This window comes from Macrotis lagotis, chromosome 1, assembly GCF_037893015.1.
Source record: "Macrotis lagotis isolate mMagLag1 chromosome 1, bilby.v1.9.chrom.fasta, whole genome shotgun sequence".
Classification (NCBI taxonomy): domain Eukaryota; kingdom Metazoa; phylum Chordata; class Mammalia; order Peramelemorphia; family Peramelidae; genus Macrotis; species Macrotis lagotis.
In genome coordinates this window covers 881,382,365-881,402,289 of record NC_133658.1, presented here as the reverse complement: position 1 = coordinate 881,402,289, position 19,925 = coordinate 881,382,365, and the positions used below count along the sequence as shown (strand labels likewise).

General features: G+C 45.2%; 1 protein-coding gene across 7 annotated transcripts in view; it reads left to right on the top strand.

The window, feature by feature from the left end:
• Positions 1 to 19,925, top strand: part of C1H1orf167 (chromosome 1 C1orf167 homolog) — a 55,936-nt gene that overhangs the window by 33,238 nt on the left and 2,773 nt on the right. For 6 of the 7 annotated variants that reach the window (XM_074218432.1, XM_074218430.1, XM_074218426.1 and 3 more), the window contains 12 exons: positions 2,714 to 2,894; positions 3,706 to 3,893; positions 4,119 to 4,302; positions 6,063 to 6,282; positions 6,966 to 7,099; positions 8,621 to 8,729; positions 9,038 to 9,150; positions 11,396 to 11,517; positions 12,294 to 12,408; positions 16,152 to 16,235; positions 17,185 to 17,455; positions 19,005 to 19,098. In XM_074218432.1, the coding sequence (XP_074074533.1) occupies positions 2,714 to 2,894; positions 3,706 to 3,893; positions 4,119 to 4,302; positions 6,063 to 6,282; positions 6,966 to 7,099; positions 8,621 to 8,729; positions 9,038 to 9,150; positions 11,396 to 11,517; positions 12,294 to 12,408; positions 16,152 to 16,235; positions 17,185 to 17,455; positions 19,005 to 19,098 (1,815 nt within the window). Of the gene's footprint in view, positions 1 to 2,713; positions 2,895 to 3,705; positions 3,894 to 4,118; positions 4,303 to 6,062; positions 6,283 to 6,965; positions 7,100 to 7,189; positions 7,296 to 8,620; positions 8,730 to 9,037; positions 9,151 to 11,395; positions 11,518 to 12,293; positions 12,409 to 16,151; positions 16,236 to 17,184; positions 17,456 to 19,004; positions 19,099 to 19,925 lie in introns of those variants that run through there. The other variant, XM_074218431.1, reaches the window with a different exon arrangement.

Sequence of the window (19,925 nt, the reverse complement as noted above, 5' to 3'; positions counted from 1 at the left end):
TTCGATTTTTAAAAGGATTGGGGGAAGCCCTGGTCCTCTTTGACTTGGAGAATAGAAGACTTGGAGATAGCTTGGTTTTCTTCTGATTTGTAAGACTTCTGCTTGGAAGACGAAGTGGACTTTTTTTCTGCTTGGCCTCAGAGTATAGTGAATGACAAATGCAGAGACCATGGATCTGAAGTCAACTGGAGATAGCGAAGACTAGATTGCAATATCAAACCCCTTCCCGCTGGTTAGAGCTGTTCCAAAATGAAGCCTCCCAACCAGTCATCGAGTTAAGGCTGGGGGACCCTTTGTTGGGGATGTTGTCAGAGAGGATTCTTGTTGAGATATGGATTAGTTCCCTTCCATTCATCTCAGATTCAGTGAGTCTGTGACTATTTTCCTTACAAGGTTTGGGGAAGGAAATTGCCTTGCAAATCTCAAAGTTCTATATAAATGTGAGTTATTATCATCAACAATAAAAAAGGAGGTTAGACTATGTGATCACTAGTCTTCTATTCATTCATTCATTCAGCAAGCAAGCATTTATGAAGTGCCTCCTATGTGGGAATACAAATATACAAGTGAAAATATACCTGCCCTCAAGGAGCCTGCAATCATCTAATAAGAGAGATACCATGTATATGTATAAGTAAATACAAAATATATGCAAAGTAAATACAAGGAAATTTCTGAGGGTCAGACCACTGGGGTGGGGGATCACGATGTAGGCCGTGGATGTGGCACTTGGATCTGAGTTTTTGGAAAGTTCCTGGAGGCAAAGGTGAGGAGGGAGGTAATCCCAGGCAGGGGAGAATAGGATATGCAAAGGATGAAGATGGGCAGTCTAATGTTGTCTATGGGGAACAGAAAATAGCCCAAGGGGGTCTGGGTTGAAGAGTGAGGTTTTTTTGCCCAAGGTCACACAGCTAGGTAATTATTAAGTTTCTGAGGCTGGATTTAAACTCAGGGCCCCCTTACTCAAAGGACAGTGCTTTATCCACTGGGCCACCTAGCTGCCCCTACGGTAGAGTGTGTTAAAGGGAAAACTAGGTGAACCTGAAAAACTGTTCTGTAGACCCATGAGGAAGGTCTCAGAATGCCAGGCAGAGGGATTGGCATTTACCCAAAAGAGAAGAGAGAGCTTTTGGACCAGGGTTTCTGACACTGTCAAAGTTGTACTTTGGAAATATCTATTTTTGGTAGCTGTGTGGGACTTGGACTAAAAGGGGGAGAGACTCAGGCAAGAAGGGCACTTAGGAGATGATGAAGGTGTAAGAAAGAGGACAGAGTGAGATGTGAGAAATGACAACACTTGGTACCTGATTCCTTTGAACTAGTGGATGAGGGGAGCAGGAAAAGAGACCATTTGGTCTTCTGGAGATATGTGTTATGGAGGTTTTGATTAGGCAGTTGGAGATAGTGAAGACTATATTACAATATAAGTTTTAAGTCTTTTTTCAGAAGTGAGAGGAAGAAGGAGAGGGGAGGGAAGGAGGAGGGAGAGGGAGAGGGAGGGAGAGAGAGAGAGCTAGAAATCATCTGCATAGACTGCATCATTGAACCTGTGGGTACTTATAAGATTACTGAGAGAGAGAATATAGAGAAGCACAAAAATGACCCAGGATAGAGCCTTAAGGGGTGCCCATAATTAGTGAGTGGGTTCGAGTTGAAGACCCAGCAAAGAAAATTGAGGAAGAGAATTTAGAAAACTGGAAAGAAAGAATCAGGAGAGAGAAGAGTGCAAAAAGCAGAGGCTGAAAAGGATGAGGACCAGATTTATCCATTGAGAGGTTACCAATAATTTTCTAAACTATGATCCTGTTGTTCTACTGACTGAACCCTAAGATTCAGAGGATCAAGTGAATCTTCAGAGATTAATCCAATCCCATTATTTCCTAGAACAGAAAACTGAGGCACAGGGAGATTCAATGACTTAGTGTCCCCAGGTAGGAAGTCATAGCAGAGCTGAGATTCAAACCATGGGTTCCTGACTCCAAGCCTAGTGTTTTTTGTTTCTTTTTGGTTTTTTGCCCTACTAAATTACGTTGCCTCATTTTCCTCATTTCTAAAATGGAGACAACAATCACTTCACCACATACCTCATAGCAGTTGTTAGGTTTCCCATCAGATAATATCTATAGAAACATTTTGAAAACGTATTTCTTTAAAAAAAACTGTATAAAGTTAAGTAGAAGGCATAATTAATTGATTGAACGGTTGGTTGGTGGGTTGGTTATTGTTCCTTGCCTGGTGATGATCACGCTAAGAGCAAAGGTTTTCAGTCAATAATTGAGATCTACCAGCATTTGTTCATCCTCTGTCTTGTGAACTGTCTTGTCTCCCTCCTTTTTCTCCCCACTTCCAATGCCAGTGCCAGTTGACTTGACTTCCCCTGGAATAGGAGGACTACCCTTCCCCCATACTACTTAGGTCTCCTGTGGCATAATGGAAAGATCATGAGATTAGGCTTTCTCTTTAAAACAAAGGTATCAGACTAAATGGTATCCAAGTATCCTTCCAGCTCTGACTGTTGTAGTCCCTCCCTAGGGCTGCCACTTCCCATTCTCCTAGCATACTTTCCTTGACCTTGCTCCTAGATTGGTGGGGGGCTGCTGCCCAGGAATGGATTCTTTGGTTCATACTCCTTTGCCTCCCTGCTGCCTCCAACCATCCCACTCAGGTCCCTCTCTTTCTCCCTCCTCCCCCCAACCCCACTGTGGGCTGGCAGTCTTCCACCTGTGGTACCTGCAGAAAGTGCTGATGGCAGAAATTCGAAAGGAGGCCTGGGCACGGGAAAAACTGGGGAAGAAGAAGCTTCAGAGGATATTCCAGGCCTGGATGACCAGGACCATGAACACAGCTCGAATTTGTTCCTTGGTGACCCAGCACCAGAGAGCCCAGCTTGGCCGGTAAGGTGGTGTTTATCAGGGAGTATGGGAAGCCATGCCCAAGTCATGGAGGACCTTGAATGCCAGACGAGAAGAATTAATCTTTCTGTTCTGGGTAGTGGGGATCCATGGGAGGCATCACAGGGTGGTGGAAAATCAAAGGGCTTGGATTCAAATCCCATCTATATGACCTTGGGCATCTCTCTGTTTCCTCATCTATAAAATGAGAAAGTATGGACTAGTCATCTGACTTCCACCCAAGGAACTTGTGTCTCACCTGAGAGATTTTGGTCTATTGAGTTTAACTGAAGCACAACCTGGCTGTAAAGTCTTGGGGTAAAAACCCTCCTTTGTGTGTGCGGAGAAAGAAGAAGGATCATCCTTGAATGGGGCAGGGGGAGGGAGACCAAAGTCCATAGAAACTCCCCAGACTATATCCTTCCTTTGCCAGAGCAAGGGAAGACTCTGCCAGTATCCAAGAATGGAGATGGGAGAAAACAGACCCAGAACTGAGTTGGTTAAGCTGCTTCCCCCAAATCTTAGATCTTTGTAGTCTGTGACCTCCTGGCCTCTTGCTGCCTTGACCACCCTGCTATATTTTGGACCCAGTTAGGGTCCATGAACAGGTCCCTCCTCCCCAGGGCCCAGAGCCCAGACCCCAGGTCTGATAGATCTACTACCCATCCTACATTGTGTCTTTCAGTGCCTCCTCCCATGAGTGCTCACCCCTCTATTTCCCACCTTTGGGGCCAAGCTTTGCACCTCCAGGGGGGATGGGTCAGGTTCCATTCTTAGGACCTTTGAGAGAAAGGGACTTCCTTTGTTCACTCAGGTGCTTCAGAGCATGGAGATGCCACACACAGAGAAGGATCTGGTGCCAGGACAGGCTGATCCATTGGAGGGTTGAGATCTTGAGGAAGAGTCTACATCAGTGGGTCAAAATGATGTGGCTTCAGGCAACATACTCAAGGATAGTGACAGAACTCTACCTCCATCGCCAGAAGAGCTGGCACCTGGAAGGTGAGGGGGCTTGACTCAGGAGGGCCCTCAGAGCTTGAGGAAACATAGGGGCAGGACCATGTGATTCTGCTAGCCCTCTCCCCTCTTAGACCCTCTCCCTGGCTCTCTCCCTCACCCTGAGCCAACAGCGTAAATTTAGAGAAAGGGTGGGAAAAGGTGTTTCATTCCCATTTCTCATCAGCCCCAGCCTCTGTCCTCCTCTCTTTAACCTGAGTTTGTCCTCAGCGACTATGGTCCAGGAGGGGTCTGGTAGAGAACTAGTCAGCCAGAGCCCAGGAAAACAAAGTCAGCCTGGCCATCATCGAGGCACCAGGGGCAAGGATGCTTTGGAAGAGGCCTGCCGGAAATTGAAACTACACCGAGTGTTCCTTCTGTGGTCCCAAAGGCTGGTCCAGTTCCAGCGAGCAGAGTATGTATCAGAGGAACTGGCACTGCCTGCCCCCCCCCCCCCCGGCCTCATAACTGGTTGGTTGGTTGGTTCTTGTCCTTTTGTTATTGAAGAAGACCAAAATTATGTCACTATGTTTGAGACAAATTGCAGTGTGTCCAACTGTGGCCAATCAGACCAATATGAGCTTGGAATGTTCTACTGCAGGTTGGGCACAAATAATCTATATGAACATCTGGAGTGGGTACTCTAGACTTATGTATGTCTTGTTTCCTTGGAGCTGCTTCCATTCTGCCTTCCTCACTGATAGGGGCACATCATGCTGGGTAGTCCTGTGCCAGGGTCTCCCATGCTGTACAATCAATTCTAAAGTTCTTAGGAAAGACCTTAGGAAAGACTGGTGTCCCAGTCTTGCTTCTTCTGACTCCCTTGTGAGTGCTTGCCCTGTGTGAGTTTTCCATAAATAAAATAGTTTTTTTGGCATTCTAACAATGTGTCCAGCCTGGCCCCCCACCTCATAACTAGCTTACAAATCAACCATCTTGAGGCTCAAAGTTCCAGAATGGGGCCCAATAAAAATGCTGGGCTGGAAATCTGGATGGTCTGACAACAAACATTTATGAAGCACGTACTGTTTATCAGGTACTCTGCTAAGCACTAGAGAAAGAAAGAGAAAAGACTGTCTCTACCCTCAAGGAGCTCACATTGTCCTGGGGAATATAATGTTAGCAAACATGTATAGCTGGAGTAGCCAGATGGGTAGAGCACCAGCCCTGAAGTCAGGAAGACCTGAGTTCAAATGTGACGTCAGACACTGACTAGCTGTGTGACCCTGGGTAAGTCACTTAACTGTGACTGCCTCCCATCTAGCCATCTAGAGCCATCTTTCTTTTTTTTTAGGGTTCTTTTTGAAGGCAAACAGGGTTAAGTGGCTTGCCCAAGGCCACACAGCTAGGTAATTATTAAGTGTCTGAGACCAGATTTGAACCCAGGTACTCCTGACTCCAGGGCCGGTGCTCTATCCACTACGCCACCTAGCCGCCCTGTCATATAGAGCCATCTCCAGTCGTTCTGAGTCATATCTAGGCACTGGACCCAGATAGCTCCAGAGGAGAAAGTGAGGTTGTGAACTTAGTACAGTCCCCCACCTCCTCCCTCAAATCTAATTCATGCATTGTAGTAGAATCATCTTCCTGATGCATGGTTTTCTTCTAGAACAAAGGACAAACATCATCAAAGAGTACTTACTTTATCCAGTACAATTATGCTAAACACTTTACAAATATTGTCTCATTTGATCCTCACAACCACCCCTGGGAGGTGGATGTTATTATTATCCTTATTTTACAGATGAGGAAACTGAGGTAGACAGAGGTAAACTAACTTGCCCAAGGGAGTGTCTGAGACAGGATTTGTATTCAAGTCTTCCCAACAGATCCACAGTGGTTATCACCTAACTGCCTGGAGAAGAAAGTAGAAAAACATATTGATTCTAAAGCTAAAGGACCTAGTTCAAATCCAGCCTCACATGCTTAGTTACTCTGTGACTCTGAGCAAGCTACTTTAAGCTCTATCTGACTCAGTTTCTTCAATTGGAAAGTGGGGATCATAATAACACCTTCCTCCTGGAGTTGTTGAGAGGCTCAAATGAGATTTACCACAAGACTGGTAAATATTAGGAGCTTCATAAATGCTGATTTTCAATGACAGGAGAGGTTCTGGGGGTGTACGGGATGGGGGGAAGGTGAGTCGGTTTCACCACAGAAGTCCTGTCTCTTCAGTTCTTTCTCCCAGAGCAGGAAGTTGCAGCTTCTTCAGAGAACCCTACAAAGATGGCAGCAGATGATCCAGGCAACAGAATCACCCCCTACCAGCTGCGCTACCTGCCCCCGAGAGCCCCTTGTTGGCTCCCAGGATTCAGAAGAGTCATCCACCTCCTCAGGGCTTCTCAGCAGTGTCTTGGTTTCTGGTTCTAGCACCCCCAGAAGCTCGTTAGGGGAGGTGAGAGTATAGGGGGAGGCAGTGTTGGAATCTAGGGTTATTCATGGGATGTGGGACCTGACCAGAGCAGTGGTGGACAGGCCTTCTGGTCTGGGAGAATAACCTGGATAAAGGCTATTCAAATAGAGCTGGGCTGTTGGGTGAAGAGAATGATGGAGAGGGAAGAAGGACCAGCACCTCTCCCCCTGGCCGTCTCAGGAGGGCAAGAAGATAGTTAGTGTCATAGATAGAACCCTAAAGTTAGAGTAGTCAGAAAAACCCGAGTTCAGATCCTACCTTGGATACTCACTAGCTCTCTGACCTTAACCTTTGCCCATCTACAAGTGAGAGGCAACTACCTCAAGGGGTTGTTGTTCAGATTAAACAAGGAGATGCATATAAAGGACTTTACATGTCATCTTAATATGCTATGGACATACACATTGTTATTATTACTAGGCCATGAGTTCTTTGTTTCTGAAATTTGCATGATGGATTGTTGGGATAATGGAGAGGGGATTTATTCTTGCTTCAGGTAGGGTTTGGGCCAGAAGGCCACTGAGGTGGGCCCCTTCCATCTCAGAGGTCCTTCAAACTCAAAGTCAATGCTAGTGGCATGGCAGTAAATCATGAAGGTGTAATAGGGTGATGGGTTTAAATCCACCTATGCCTGAGGTTTTTTGACTCCTTGCCTCTATCCTCAGGTCCATAGCCCAACTGATAGCAGTAGCAACTCTCTGAGCTTGGTAGGGGATGATCCTCCTTGGGTACTGCCCCTGGGCTTGAAGTCACTCTTTTCTGAGGCCACTGAGTCCTGGAAGATATCCTCTCCTCTTGGGTGAGTGCTAATTTTTGTCTTTGTTTCAGCCCCAACCCTTAGCACAGCCTTGTACTCAATGATAACACTTGTCTTTCATTCTCTAAGAAGACTGTGACATCAGGGAGATGATGCCATGACAAGCAAGTGAATTGGATTTGAGTTGCAAAGTCGCCAGCCTCACTTTCTCCTCCAGAACCATCTGTGTCCAGTGGCCAGATATGAGTGAGGATGACTGGAGATGGCCCTGGATGGGAGACAATCAGGGGTAATGATTTACCCAAGGTCACACAGCTAGTTAGTGTCTGAGGATGGATTTGAACTCAAGTCCTTCCTGACTCAGGGTTGGACCTCTGCCCACTGTTTCATCTAGCTTGCACACTATGGGCACTTGAGAAAGGTTTGAGATTCATTGAATTACTGTGACTTCAGGCGCTAGGTGGCACAGTGGATAGAGCACCAGCCCTGGAGTCAGGAGAACCTGAGTTCAAATCCAACCTCAGACACTTAATAATGACCTAGCTGCATGGCCTTGGGCAAGCCACTTAATCCCATTTGCCTTGCAAAAACCTAAAAAAAAAAAAAAAAAGAATTACTATGACTTCAGGGTGAGGGGGTGAAGGTAATCTGATCTCTCTACATAGATGAACCTCCTACCTCATGCCTCATTGCCCTTCTCTGGGCCAAGGACCTGGGCTGACACTTACAGAGACAGCTCAGGAAACCCTTTGGGGGAGGGGAAAGGGTGCAATGGAAGGACCCCTGCAAATGGAGCCTGAAGAACCAAGCTCAGGTTGGGTGATTATGGGCAAAGACCCTCTGAGCACTCAACTGTGAAATGGCAATAATTCAACTTATTTTTTTTATTTTATTTATTGAAGGCAATGGGGTTAAGTGACTGCCAATGGGGTTAGACATCTAGGCAATTTTTAAGTGTCTGAGGTCTGTTTTGAACTCAGGTCCTCCTGACTCTAGGGCCAGTGCTCTATCCACTGTGCCACCTAGCTGCCCCCAATAATTCAATTTAAAAGCCCCAGAGGGCAGCTAAATGGTACAGTCTTGGAATCAAGAGGACCTGAGTTCAAATGTGACCTCAGATACTTAATACTTACTTAGCTGTGTGATCTTGGGCAAGTCACTTAACCCCACTGCTTTGCCAAAAAAAAAAGCCAAACCCAAACCCTGCCCACTTCCCAGGGTGGTTGTGAAGGTCAAAGGAAGGGGTTTCCATCCCAAAGACAGAGGTGCCATGCCACTACCAGAGGAGACTTACCCCTCTTTGATTCTGGGGTGAACTAAGATATAATGGTGTGGACACTTCTTCAAGCAGACAGTCAACAGGTTTTTATTAAGTGTTTACTGTCTGTCAGACACTGACTAGGAATGACAAAGTCTCATACCCTCAAGGACATGGGATCCAGGCTTTTCTCCCTGCTGTCAATGTGATACAGAGCAAGTCACTGTATTCTGGGTTTCTTGCCCCATTCTTGACTGAGAGAAGTAAATGAGTCAGACAGCCAGTAGGACCTTGGTCTTTCCTAGGCAAAAGTGGTCCCAGCTCTGGGAATGGCAACAACCTGGACCCTGGAGACTATTGTTGGCCTACCCTCCTCCAGGAGAAGAAACTGGTGCCCCAAGAAATACTGTTCAGGTAGGAAGGTCACAGAGAGACTCAAAAGATCCAGTGAGTTTCTAACCTACGATGAACCTATCAGAGACTGTGAGTTGGAGGAAAGAGTGTGGAGTCCTCTGGCTGCTGGGGGAGGGGAGGGCCCAGGGGAGCAGACCCCTTCCTCATACCCTTAGGTGTCTTGAGCACTCAGTCCCCAGCAGCATCAGGGGATACATCTCAGCACATCTCCCCCAGTTCAGTATTTTTCGTATGGGTGAGAGAGGCACAGGTGGGAGGAGGGAAGGGGGTGGCCCAGGGAATTAAGGACCCTTCTGGTTCCATCACAGGTTCCCAGAGACCCTGGCTGCTTGGGTACCTCCTGGCATGAGACAGGGTGGCAGCAGGGGACTCAACAAGCCCTAGAAGTCAAACAGCATTGCCAGATCACCCTACAGACCTGGTAAGGGGGATTCTTACCCCTTTGGATCTCCATACACAACTAAAGTTCCCAAATTGAACTCCCACCCATGACCAAACCATCAGCTATGAAATAGCTACTTTAGGGGCGGCTAGGTGGTGCAGTGGATAGAGCATCTGCTCTGGAGTCAGGAGTACCTGAGTTCAAATCCGGCCTCACTTTCTAATTACCTAGCCGTGTGGCCTTGGGCAAGCCACTTAACCCCATTGCCTTGCAAAAACCTAAATCAATCAATAAATCAATCAATAAAATAAAATAAATAAAATAGTTACTTTGGAGAGGATCTGTGACAAAAATGTGATCCTATTTCTTCAAGCCACCCACCCTGGTCCCCATCAGCTGTCTCCCTGAGCTGCTGTTTATTTCTCTTTGAACTTGTTTCTTTGAAACAAAGCATTTCATCTTTGGATAGATAGAGTAAGGCCACCTTTGCTTCTCTCCTTTGTCCAAATCTACCACAGATTAGAGGATGGGGGACCTCAGAGATCATCTCATCCAAATTGTAATCCAGGCCTTTCACTGGCAGTAATTTAGGGTGAGTGGGTGGGGCAATGGCAAGATTTGAACCTGAGATTTTTGATTCCTAATCTCAAAGAAATCTCTTTCCAGTCTCCCACACTGCTAGCAAAGAGACTAAATTTAGCTAGTTACAAGTGCATTTGGGCATGGAAGCGTGCATGTGTGCACTCACATACATACACATACACACACACACACACACACACACACCTTTTTCCATTTATTTTGTGCTTCCTTTATCAACTGTTGACTCTTTTTTCTTAATTCTTGCATCAGTCTCATTTGTTTTCCCAGTTTTTCTTCTACTTTTATTTTAAAAATCCTTTTTGAGCTTTTCCATGAGTTCTTTTTGGACCTGACATCTTTTCTTTGAGGTTTCACTAGTAGCCATTTTGACATTGTTATCGTCTTCTGAGTTTGTGTTTTGATCTTCCCTTAGTAGCTTTTTATGGTCAGATTCTTCTTTGTGCTCAGTGTTCCAGTCTATTTCTTGACTTTTAACTTTTCGTTAAAGTTGGGTTCTGCTCTTAGGCTAGTGGGGGTACCATCCCAAACTTCAGGTTCTTCATGCTGCTATTTCAGAGAAAATTCTGGAGACCTAGAAGTTTCCAGTTCTTCTGATATGGTATGATCTAAGAATAGGTGGTCACTATTCTCCTGGCCTAGGCTCTGGTCTGTGAGTGACCACAAGCAGTCTTTTCTGACCACTATCCCCTATGGCCCCACACTCTAGTGTACTAGTGGTCTTCCTCATCCTAGAACGGGCATCCAGGTCTGAGATCTGAATATCTTGTTTGAGCAATGCAACAGAGTAGTGCATCTACTGTCAGCAAAATGCCCCCTTTTGTAATTTTCTTCTGACTAGTTGTCCGGCCCCCTGATATGAGAGCCCTGGAAGTTGCTGATGATTCAGTTTCCCCAAAGCTAGTGAGCTTTCTGGGGCTTAGGGCCTCCCTGTTACTTTGTTGGGGTGCAACCTGCTGCTAGCTTGCTCAGACTACCTACTCTGGACAGCATTCTACTCACACTTCAGTAAGACAGACCTTTCATGTTGACCTTCTAAATTGTCTTGGGCTTGGAAAATTATTTCAGCCCACCCTTTTGTGGGTACTATTATCCCAGAATTTGTTTTGAGGCATCATTATAAAGTTGTTTGGAAGGGAATTTGGTAGAACTTAGATGAGTTCCTATCTTACTTTTCCATCTAGACTCTGCTGGTATATCTCCCATCTCCCCATCTTACACTGAATGGGTGGATGGGGGGAGGCACACTATGGGATGGATTTTTTTTTCTTTTGTTAAATATTTTTTAGATGAGGGAAGAACTGAACCCAAGGCTAGGATTTAGAGACCTGAATTTCACCTCCACTACCCTGCCCTAAGAGACTTCTCTGGTTCTTTGTGTTGTAGAAAGAGCAGTAGATTTGTTGGCCAAGGACATGGGCTCAAATCTCTGCTTTGCTATTTACTAGTCTTGGGCAAATGACTTTACATTCCTGTTTCTCAGTTTCCTTATGTGTAAAATGAGGAGATTGGACTAGATGGTTTCTGAGGTCTTTTCCAGCTCTACATTCTATAGTCCTGCTTCTCTGTGGAACCTTTCTGTGACTTGATCATCATTAAGTCCATTCTTTTTGATTTTGAAAATTTCTGCTCTCAATAGTTTCGCGTCTTTGAATAGATCCTGCCCTTCTTATTTCCCTTCTAGTGTAATCTGCAGCTGGAACCTATGCACAGCAGACCAAGGGGTCTGGTGGGAGCTGTTCTGCCAGCAGGGAGTCTGGGGACTGACCCAAGAAGCCCTCCATCATTGGCATACCTCTTGGCAGAGTAAGTCTGGGCTCAGGTACTCTGGGGAGGTAGAAGCAGCTTTAACTCCAGGGCTCCTAAGTCCCTAGAACCCCATTTGGGTACTATAGGGAGATCCACAAGGAATGAACATTTGGAGGAGAGAGGAACTGTCATAGCCTCAACCTGAGGGACCCCTATTCTATAGAGAGCCTCCACTCTGAGGGGGTAAACAGTCTATCTTCAGGTATGTAGCACCTGGTGATAGATGGGAATTGGATGCTTTAAGATAAATAGAAAATATAATGGAATTGATGTCAAAGGACTTGGCTTCAGATGCCAATTTTGCTCCTTTCCTGTGTGACCTTGGACAAATCTCCAGGCCTCAGATTCTTCATGTTTAAGGAAAAAAATGGGGATGATAGGCAGCATTTCTGAAACTTTGACCCTTTGGGGATAACTGTGGGTGAGAAGGAGGAGGGAGTGGAATGAGGTTGGGGGGATACTCAGACAGAAAAGGACAACTTCAACCCCCAAATGCCTTTCAAAGCTACGCACCATCCCAGAGTTCTTTTTGTTCCTACCTTCATGTGTTTTCCATAAGCAATCTTTTCTAAACACAGTCCTCTGTGGCCATGCTCTCTAGGGTACTAGTGCTCTTCCTCACCCTAGAACAGGCATCCAGGTCTGAGATCTGAATTCCTATTTCCTAGAAACAGGCCCCTATGATCCCAGGAAATCCAGGTCTAGGTTTATTCCAGAAGAGAGAGCCCTGGGCTGGATTTCTGCACCTCTAGATGTAGGATTCTTTCCTTTAGGACAACAGGCCCTCCAGGAGCCTCAACATTGGCCCCACATCCTGAAGAGGATAGTGTGTGGGGGATGGCCTCAGAAGGTGTCCAAGCAGAGAAATGCTGCCTCCTGCCAGGAGATGTGAGTATTCTGGAAAGGGAATTCTTGAGTAAACAAAAAATCAACTTCATTTATTGAGATTGAGTTTTTAATGATAAAAATCTGGGACATTCTTAGTGAACTCAAAGCTTCATAGGTGTGAATTTAGGGGCAGCTCATCCTAGTGGATGAAGTGCCAGATCTGGAGTCCTGGAGACTTGAGTTCAAATGCTGCCTCACCCACTTACTAGAGTAGTGTGACTGTGTACAAGTCACTGGATTTCTCTCAATGTCAGTTTTTCTGGTCTGTAAAATGAGGGTGATGGATATTATCTTGAAAGATCGTTGTATGGATGAAATGAATTAATATATGCAAAACCCTTTGCAAACTTAACCAGAGAGAGAAATGTTTATGCTCCCTATAATTAGCCAATAGGCATTTATTAAGCACCAACTGTTTTCCAAATTCTGTGCTGAATGTTAGGGATTCAAAGAAAGACAAAAGACATTTCTTGCTCTCAAAGAGATCACAGTCCAATGGGGGAGGGCGGGGCAAAAAAGCTATGTACAAACAAGCATGGTAACAAGGAAATAAATAAGAGGGGAAGGTACTAGAATGAAAAGGGATCAAAAAAGGCTTCTTATAGTAGATGGGATTTTAGCTGAGACCTGAGGGAAGCCAGAGAAGTCAGGAAGGGAAGAGGAGGAAAAGCATTCCAGGCAAGGAGGACAACAAGGGGCAAATGCCCATTGTCCGGACATGAAGTATCTTCTGTGAGAAACCGCCAGGAGGCCGGTACCTCTAGGTCAAAGGTCACAGGTCTTTTTTTTTAAAATAAATATATGCTAAGCACTGGGGATAGAAAGATAGAAACAACAACCGAAATCCCTCCCCACAAGGAATTGAAATGCAGTTGAATTGCATTTAAGAGATAAGTAAAAATGAGGGAGTTGGAAATTTACCAGCCACCTGGAAGATCAGAAGATCAGGAAAGATATCACGTAGAAAGCAGAGCTTTAAAGAAAACAAGAGGAAGAGATGAGGGAGAAGAGGCAGCCCAGGTTTGAGGGTCATATCATGGGCTAATTTGGTTGGAACAGAACACAGTAAGAGAAGCAAACGGGCACTTATTAATGCCTGCCATGTTCAGGCTCTGTTCTAGGTGCTTTACAAACATCTTTCTTGATCCCTGTGAGGTAGCTGCTATTATTATTATTATTATTATTATTATTATTATTATTATTATTATTATTACCATTTTTACAGTTGAGAAAACTGAGGCAGACCAAGCAGTGAAGTAATTTGTCCAGGCTCACACACAACTAGCAAGTGTCTAGTAGGAGACTTGCTGACGCCAGGCAAGGTGCTCTAACCACTGCACCACTTCACTCACCTGAAGGGGGAACATTTTGAATAAAGCAGGAAAGATAAGCCTGGAGTCTGATCATAAAGGCAAACTGAAGAGTTTGTATTTAATCCTACTACAGGTCCTTAAAGCCAACAGACGCTGGAGACTCCTGATGGTTGTGGTGTGAGTGGACAGAAAGATGTAGGTGTGAGATATGAGGGATACTGAGGAGATGGCACTGGTCTGACTCAGGAAATGACTGAATGTGTACCTGTTGGAGGTGGGGGAGGGAGGAGTCTTTCTTCAGGTGAGACCCTGAGTCACTAGAAAGTTGGTAAGGTCCAGGATAGTAGAAATAGGAATATTAGGCAAAGATATACACACAGTAGGGAGGTGCATAATACATATTTGTTGACTTTGGAGGGGAAACAGTGAGTTTTGTTTTGTACCTGTTAAGCTTGAGAAGTCAATGAGAAACCCAGTTAGAAATATCCCATAGAGGGGCCAGCTAGGTGGCGCAATGGATAGAGCACCGGCACTGGCATCAGGAGGACCTGAGTTCAGATCCGACCTCAGACACTTAATAATTACCTAGCTGTGTAACCTTCGTCAAGTCATTTGACCCCCTTGCCTTGCCAAACAAACAAACAAACAAACCTAAAAAAGAAAAAGAAATATCTCATAGGTCTTATACTTAGTGATGTGGGACTGGAGCTCAGGGGAGACACTGGAGATCAGCCCACATCTGTAGAACTAGGGTCAGTTCTAGAATGAATATTTTAGTGTGTTTTATTTATAATTTTTTAAATAATCATGCTTTATTTGAACATTCATTTTTTTAAAAATTTGAGTTTCAAATTCTCTCCCTCCCACCCTTCTCTCACCCACTGACAAGAAAAACAATGAATCAGATATGAAAAACATTTCCATATTGGCTGTGTTAGGAACAAAGAGAAGAACGGGGGAGGGGGAGACAGACAGAAACAGAAAGGAGAGGGAGAGAGAGAAAGAGAGAGAGAGAGACAGACAGACAGACAGAGATAGAGACAGAGAGACAGAGAAGAAAACAGTAAGGAAGGTAAGAAATGAAGCAAGGAAGTGAAAAGAAGGAAGGGAGAGAAATAGAAGGGAGGGAGGAAGGAAGGAAGGAAGGAAGGAAGGAAGGAAGGAAGGAAGGAAGGAAGGAAGGAAGGAAGGAAGGAAGGAAGGAAGGAAGGAAGGAAAAAAGGAAGAAGGAAAAATACTTCAATCTGCATTCAGAGTTTTTTGGTTCTCTCTCTCTCTCTGGATTTGGACAGCATTTTTCAGATCGAGTCCTTTAGGAATTGTCCTGGATCATTGTATTGTTCAGAGTGGCTAAGTCTTTCACAGTTCATCATTGTTACAATATTGCTTTTACCATAAACAATGTTCTCCTGGTTCTGTTCACTTCATTTTGCACCAATTCATATAAGACTTTCCAGGTTTTTCTGAAGCCACACTTCCCACTCCCCACCCCACCCCACCTCTCTCAACTGACCATTTTAAAAGAAAGGTCATTGATAAGCTGGAGTGTGTCCACAGGAGGGTGACCAGCAATAAAGGGCATGAGGCCATGCCATGTAGAGAGGAGTTTAAGGAAGGAGAGTAGGTTGGTCAGGAAAAGAGGAGACTTGGGGAGGAAATGTATTTTAGCTGTCATAAAATATTTGAAGAGCTGTCCTATGGAAGAAGTATTAGCTTCACTCTGTTTGGTACAAGTTGCTGAGATTTTGGTCCAATATAAAGAGAATCTTCCAAATTATCTAAGCTTTCCCAAAATGGAAAGAAGTGGCTGCTTGGTAAGCAAGCTATGTGGTTGGATGGTTGCTTGTTGGATATGCTGTTTGAGTCTGGGCTGGCCTGAGTGGGGGGGGGGGGGTGTCCAGGCTCCGTCCAGCTCCCACACTCCGCGGTTCTGTGACTGAAGTGGTCCACTCATGGTGTCACCAGGGCAGACTGCATTGGGAACATCATCTCCCTTTCTTGGGCTGATCTGGTTCGGTTCCATTGGAGGTGCGGGGGCATCAAAGAAGCTTGGGACCGGACACCCCACAGGGAGCTGTGAAGGTGAAAGAGAAGTACTGAATGGGATCAAGCCACACAATTTTCTCTGCCCCTGAGAACCCTGGATATATAATCTGGCTACTATGGTGGCAGGGGAACTATTGAGGCCTGGTGCCCTTCTCTGACCCTTTATGCGCTCTTATGCCCACTGGGACACTCCCTTCAATCCCCAGAGACACTGCCTGATACAAAGCTATTAAGGTAGCTGTGAGGTCACTTTAGTGTTTGAGGAGGTTTTTTTTGGTGCGGCGAGGCAGGGAGGAAGTGGACAGCCATGTCAGACAGTTGTGTTGTCTTGAGTCTGCATTCCACTGAAACCTTTTCAGACAAACTGTTGTCCTTGTTTTCCAGCCATTTCCAAGTCTCACATCACATGGTGTTGGCTGTCCTGAACCTCTGGGTCAGTTTATGGACCCTTCAAGCCATCCAGAGGAGGTAGGAGCTGATGGCAGTCTTTGTGGCTTGGCAGAAACTCTACCTCACTGCCATGCAAGGGTATCTAGTGTGGACTAGGCTGAAAGGGCCCTCAAAGCCTGGTGGAAGGCAGCCTTCCACCATTATCTCAGGTCCTGCTTTGGGGGTAGGGGTTGGAGATTTCAAGGTGGCATGGTGCTGGAAGCCTAGGGTCCATTGGTACCAGCTATGTGAGATCAGCCACACCTACACCACCCAAAGACTAAACGTCCATTTAGTAATGATAATAGCTACTGTTTATATGATGCTTTAAATTCCACAAATAGCTTTACACTCATTACCTCCTTTGAATTCACAACTGCCCTATGAGGTGGGGTATCCACTCTACAAATGACAAAGTACATTTGGGAGTATGCAGTTCTTCCTGACTCATTATAGAGTATTTTATGTTCTATACTAATAACCAATAGGCCACAATTGCCTCCCAAGTCCAAGCCTTCAATCCCTAATTCAACTTTTGATAGGAAGTAAGAGACCTGACACCCAGAGATCGCTACCCAAGAAGTATGGCAGTGGGGGAAAGTCCAGGGATTCAAAACAGAGCATGCTCTTTCCTTCCCTTACCCTAATGTCCGGTGGAAAGTATTCAAGTCCCACAAAGACCTTGAGGTTTAAATATGCGACATCAACCCTTGTTATCATCCCATTAGCATCACCCAAGATACTTCAGGCAAAGCCCAAACTTGCCTTTCCCCTATTTCAGAACCCCTTTAAGGGTTGCATGGTGCTCTCTTGCAGTACCTTTGGTCCTTTCTCCAAATTTTCCTCAGAGAAGGGGAGGATGATATGGGAGTTGGGCCTCACACCCTCTCTTTGGAGCATTCTTACCCAGAGTATCATCCCCAGGATCAGGCTTAGGGGCAGGCAGAAAGGGAAATGATGCCTTCCCAAGGTAATCTTTATTTCCTAGGACTCTCACTGAACTGGCTGAAGTGATCAACTTTCGGGGCCAAGACTGGAGGACATCTAGGAGTCAGATCTATCACATCAGGCAACACCATCTCCTGAGATTTCCTTGGGACCACAAAGGGATGTTGAGGTATCAATTGACCAAGAAGCCGGAGGACACCTCTGTCGGCCTCTGGACCAAGAACAATGCCATGCATCCCAGGCATCCTTGGAGACTGGCCATCAGAGGGCGCCACATGCTATGTGTAGATCTTGATACTTTTGGGAAGCAGGTGAGATTAGAGTGGAGGGGACAGGGCAGAGACTTCAGGATTGTGGGTAGGGTTATTGGCCTGTATTTCTTAGTTTTTGATGTCACAGGAGATTAGCAAAGTGGGAAAGGTACTAGATTCTGAAGTTAAAGATGATGAGTTCTACTTCCTCCTTGGCCACTTCGCTCTCTGTTAGAAGTCATCACACAGACACACAGACACACACAGACACACACACAGACACAGACACAGAAACATACACACAGACACACACACAGACACAGACACAGAAACACACACACACACACAATTTCTTGGCCTCGGTTTCTTCAACTGTCAAATGATGACTAGACGAGATCATATCTAAGTTCCCTTTCAACTCTGAAATGTGTGAAAGGTTTAGTAAAGTGAAATGTATTTAGAAAGGGTTACCAATCAAAAAGGCTAAAAGAAAGTTTCACATTTAAAAAAGTGATTTCATTTTTTCTGGAAAAATCACACGTGAGCAGTTGATAAAACTGGATCCCATCAGGGTGTTTTGCTGTATTTCAAGTATATTTATATTCTGTTTACAAAGCATCTTTTTTTAAATTAAAATATCTTGCCTTTATATCATCTTAATTTCTGAATTCTATCCCTCCCTCCAAACCAGAGTGCTATTGCTTTTAAATAAAACTAAAAAAGAAAAGGAAGGAAAAGCAATTTTGTCAAACTATCACATTGAGTGAGCCTCTATATAGTATAGTTAGTGCTCCACACTCCAGTTTCTCCTCTCTTCAAATAAGAGCACATTTGGTTTCACCATGTCCATTTTATAGATGGAAAAACTGAGGCTCAAAAGGATCAGGATCCTAGATTTTTGAGATGGAAAGTATCCCTGAGTTTATCTAATCCTATCCCCTCAAGTTATATTTGAAAAGAATGAGATATATAACTCCGGCTATTTTCCAGGCTCAACTGTGCCAAGCCCTTTATTAACTCAGTTAATATTAAATCAATTAATATTTAAATATTTTAAATATTATCTCAGAATGAGGATTCGAGCCTAGAACTCAGAATTTTTCATTAGTAGTTCAGGGCTACTTCCACTCACCACCATAATATTAGCAAATCAATAACTCCCTCCACCGACAGGCACCCAAAAAATGGCAGCAACAGAGATTGAGGAGTGCCTCACCACAGCATTGGTTGGGAGGTGAAGTAAGATAGCCTCAGACCATTCCCTGGCTCCTTGCCAGTCTTCTTGTAGGGCCCCAGAGTGGAGGTGTGGATGATGAAACCTGGACCATCCCACTGTGTAAACTTTGGGGCCCTGCTGATGGGGGTAAGAGGAGGGACTGGGAATAGTTTGATCTGACCCTGAGATCATAGATTTAGAGTTGGACAATTAGGTACTAGACCCAGAAGAGACATGCCTGAGGTCTCACATCTGACCGTCACTCCCTTATTCAAAAGCAGAAGCCGTATAGTAGACAGTTCAGCCTCATCATCTCGGCATAAGCCCAATTGATGTTGCTCCTTGGCCGCTGCTCAAAGACCCACTCCGAGTTGATTTTCCCCTTTCTCTCAGGTCGACAACTACTGGACAAGGGCCATAGCCCTGGCCCAGGCCAAGAGGACACTTCACAGCCTCATTGGACAGAGGGAGAGATTAGTGTTTCTGGGTAAGGAATGCTGCTCTGGCAGCAATCAGTTTTTGATTCTTCCTGGAAGAGGAGGGGAGGGGAACAAGCAGGTGAGATTAGAGTGGAGGGGGCTGGGAAAGACCAGGTAAATTGAAGTTCTGTTGGCACTCTACTAAGCATCTCATTTGAGCTTCATGACTCTGGAAGGTGGGTACTGTCATTATCATTTTACAGATGGTAAGCAGAGGTTAAGTGATTTTCCCAGGGTCACACAGTGAAGTCACATTTGAACTCAGGTCTTCCTGACTCCAAGCCCACTGCTCTATCCACTATACCACCAGCTGCCTCTAGGCAACTTTGCCACTTTTATGAATTATCCAGAAAGGTTGGTATAGAATCTCAGAGTTGGGCAGGACCTCAGAGGCCTTCTTTATGGCATCCCTGTCCCATCACCTTCAGTGATGACTAACTAGTCAAGCTACTTGTCCAGATGGAGAGCTGAAAGGAGCCTTGGAGGTCATTTGACCCAGCCCCCTCACGTTACAGAGGAGGAAACTGAGGCTCATGGCAGTGAAGTGGCTTGCTCGAAGTTAAGCAGGTAGTAAATGAAAGAATAAGGCATCGAACTCTTGTCCTCTCCAAACCCAGTGGTCTTGGTTTGTCCCAGAATATTTTAGGTTTTGATTGTTTCTCTGCAACTTCCAACCTTGATCATAGTCTCACCCTCTGGGGACAAACAGGACACAAGAGGGATAATTCAACTAATTGAGGAAATTACCTTGGTGCCCCTAAGTCTGTTCTTTGCTGGGCAAGACACCCCCGAGTTTCCTCAACCAGTCTTATGCCAAGGTTTCTGGCTATCCTGT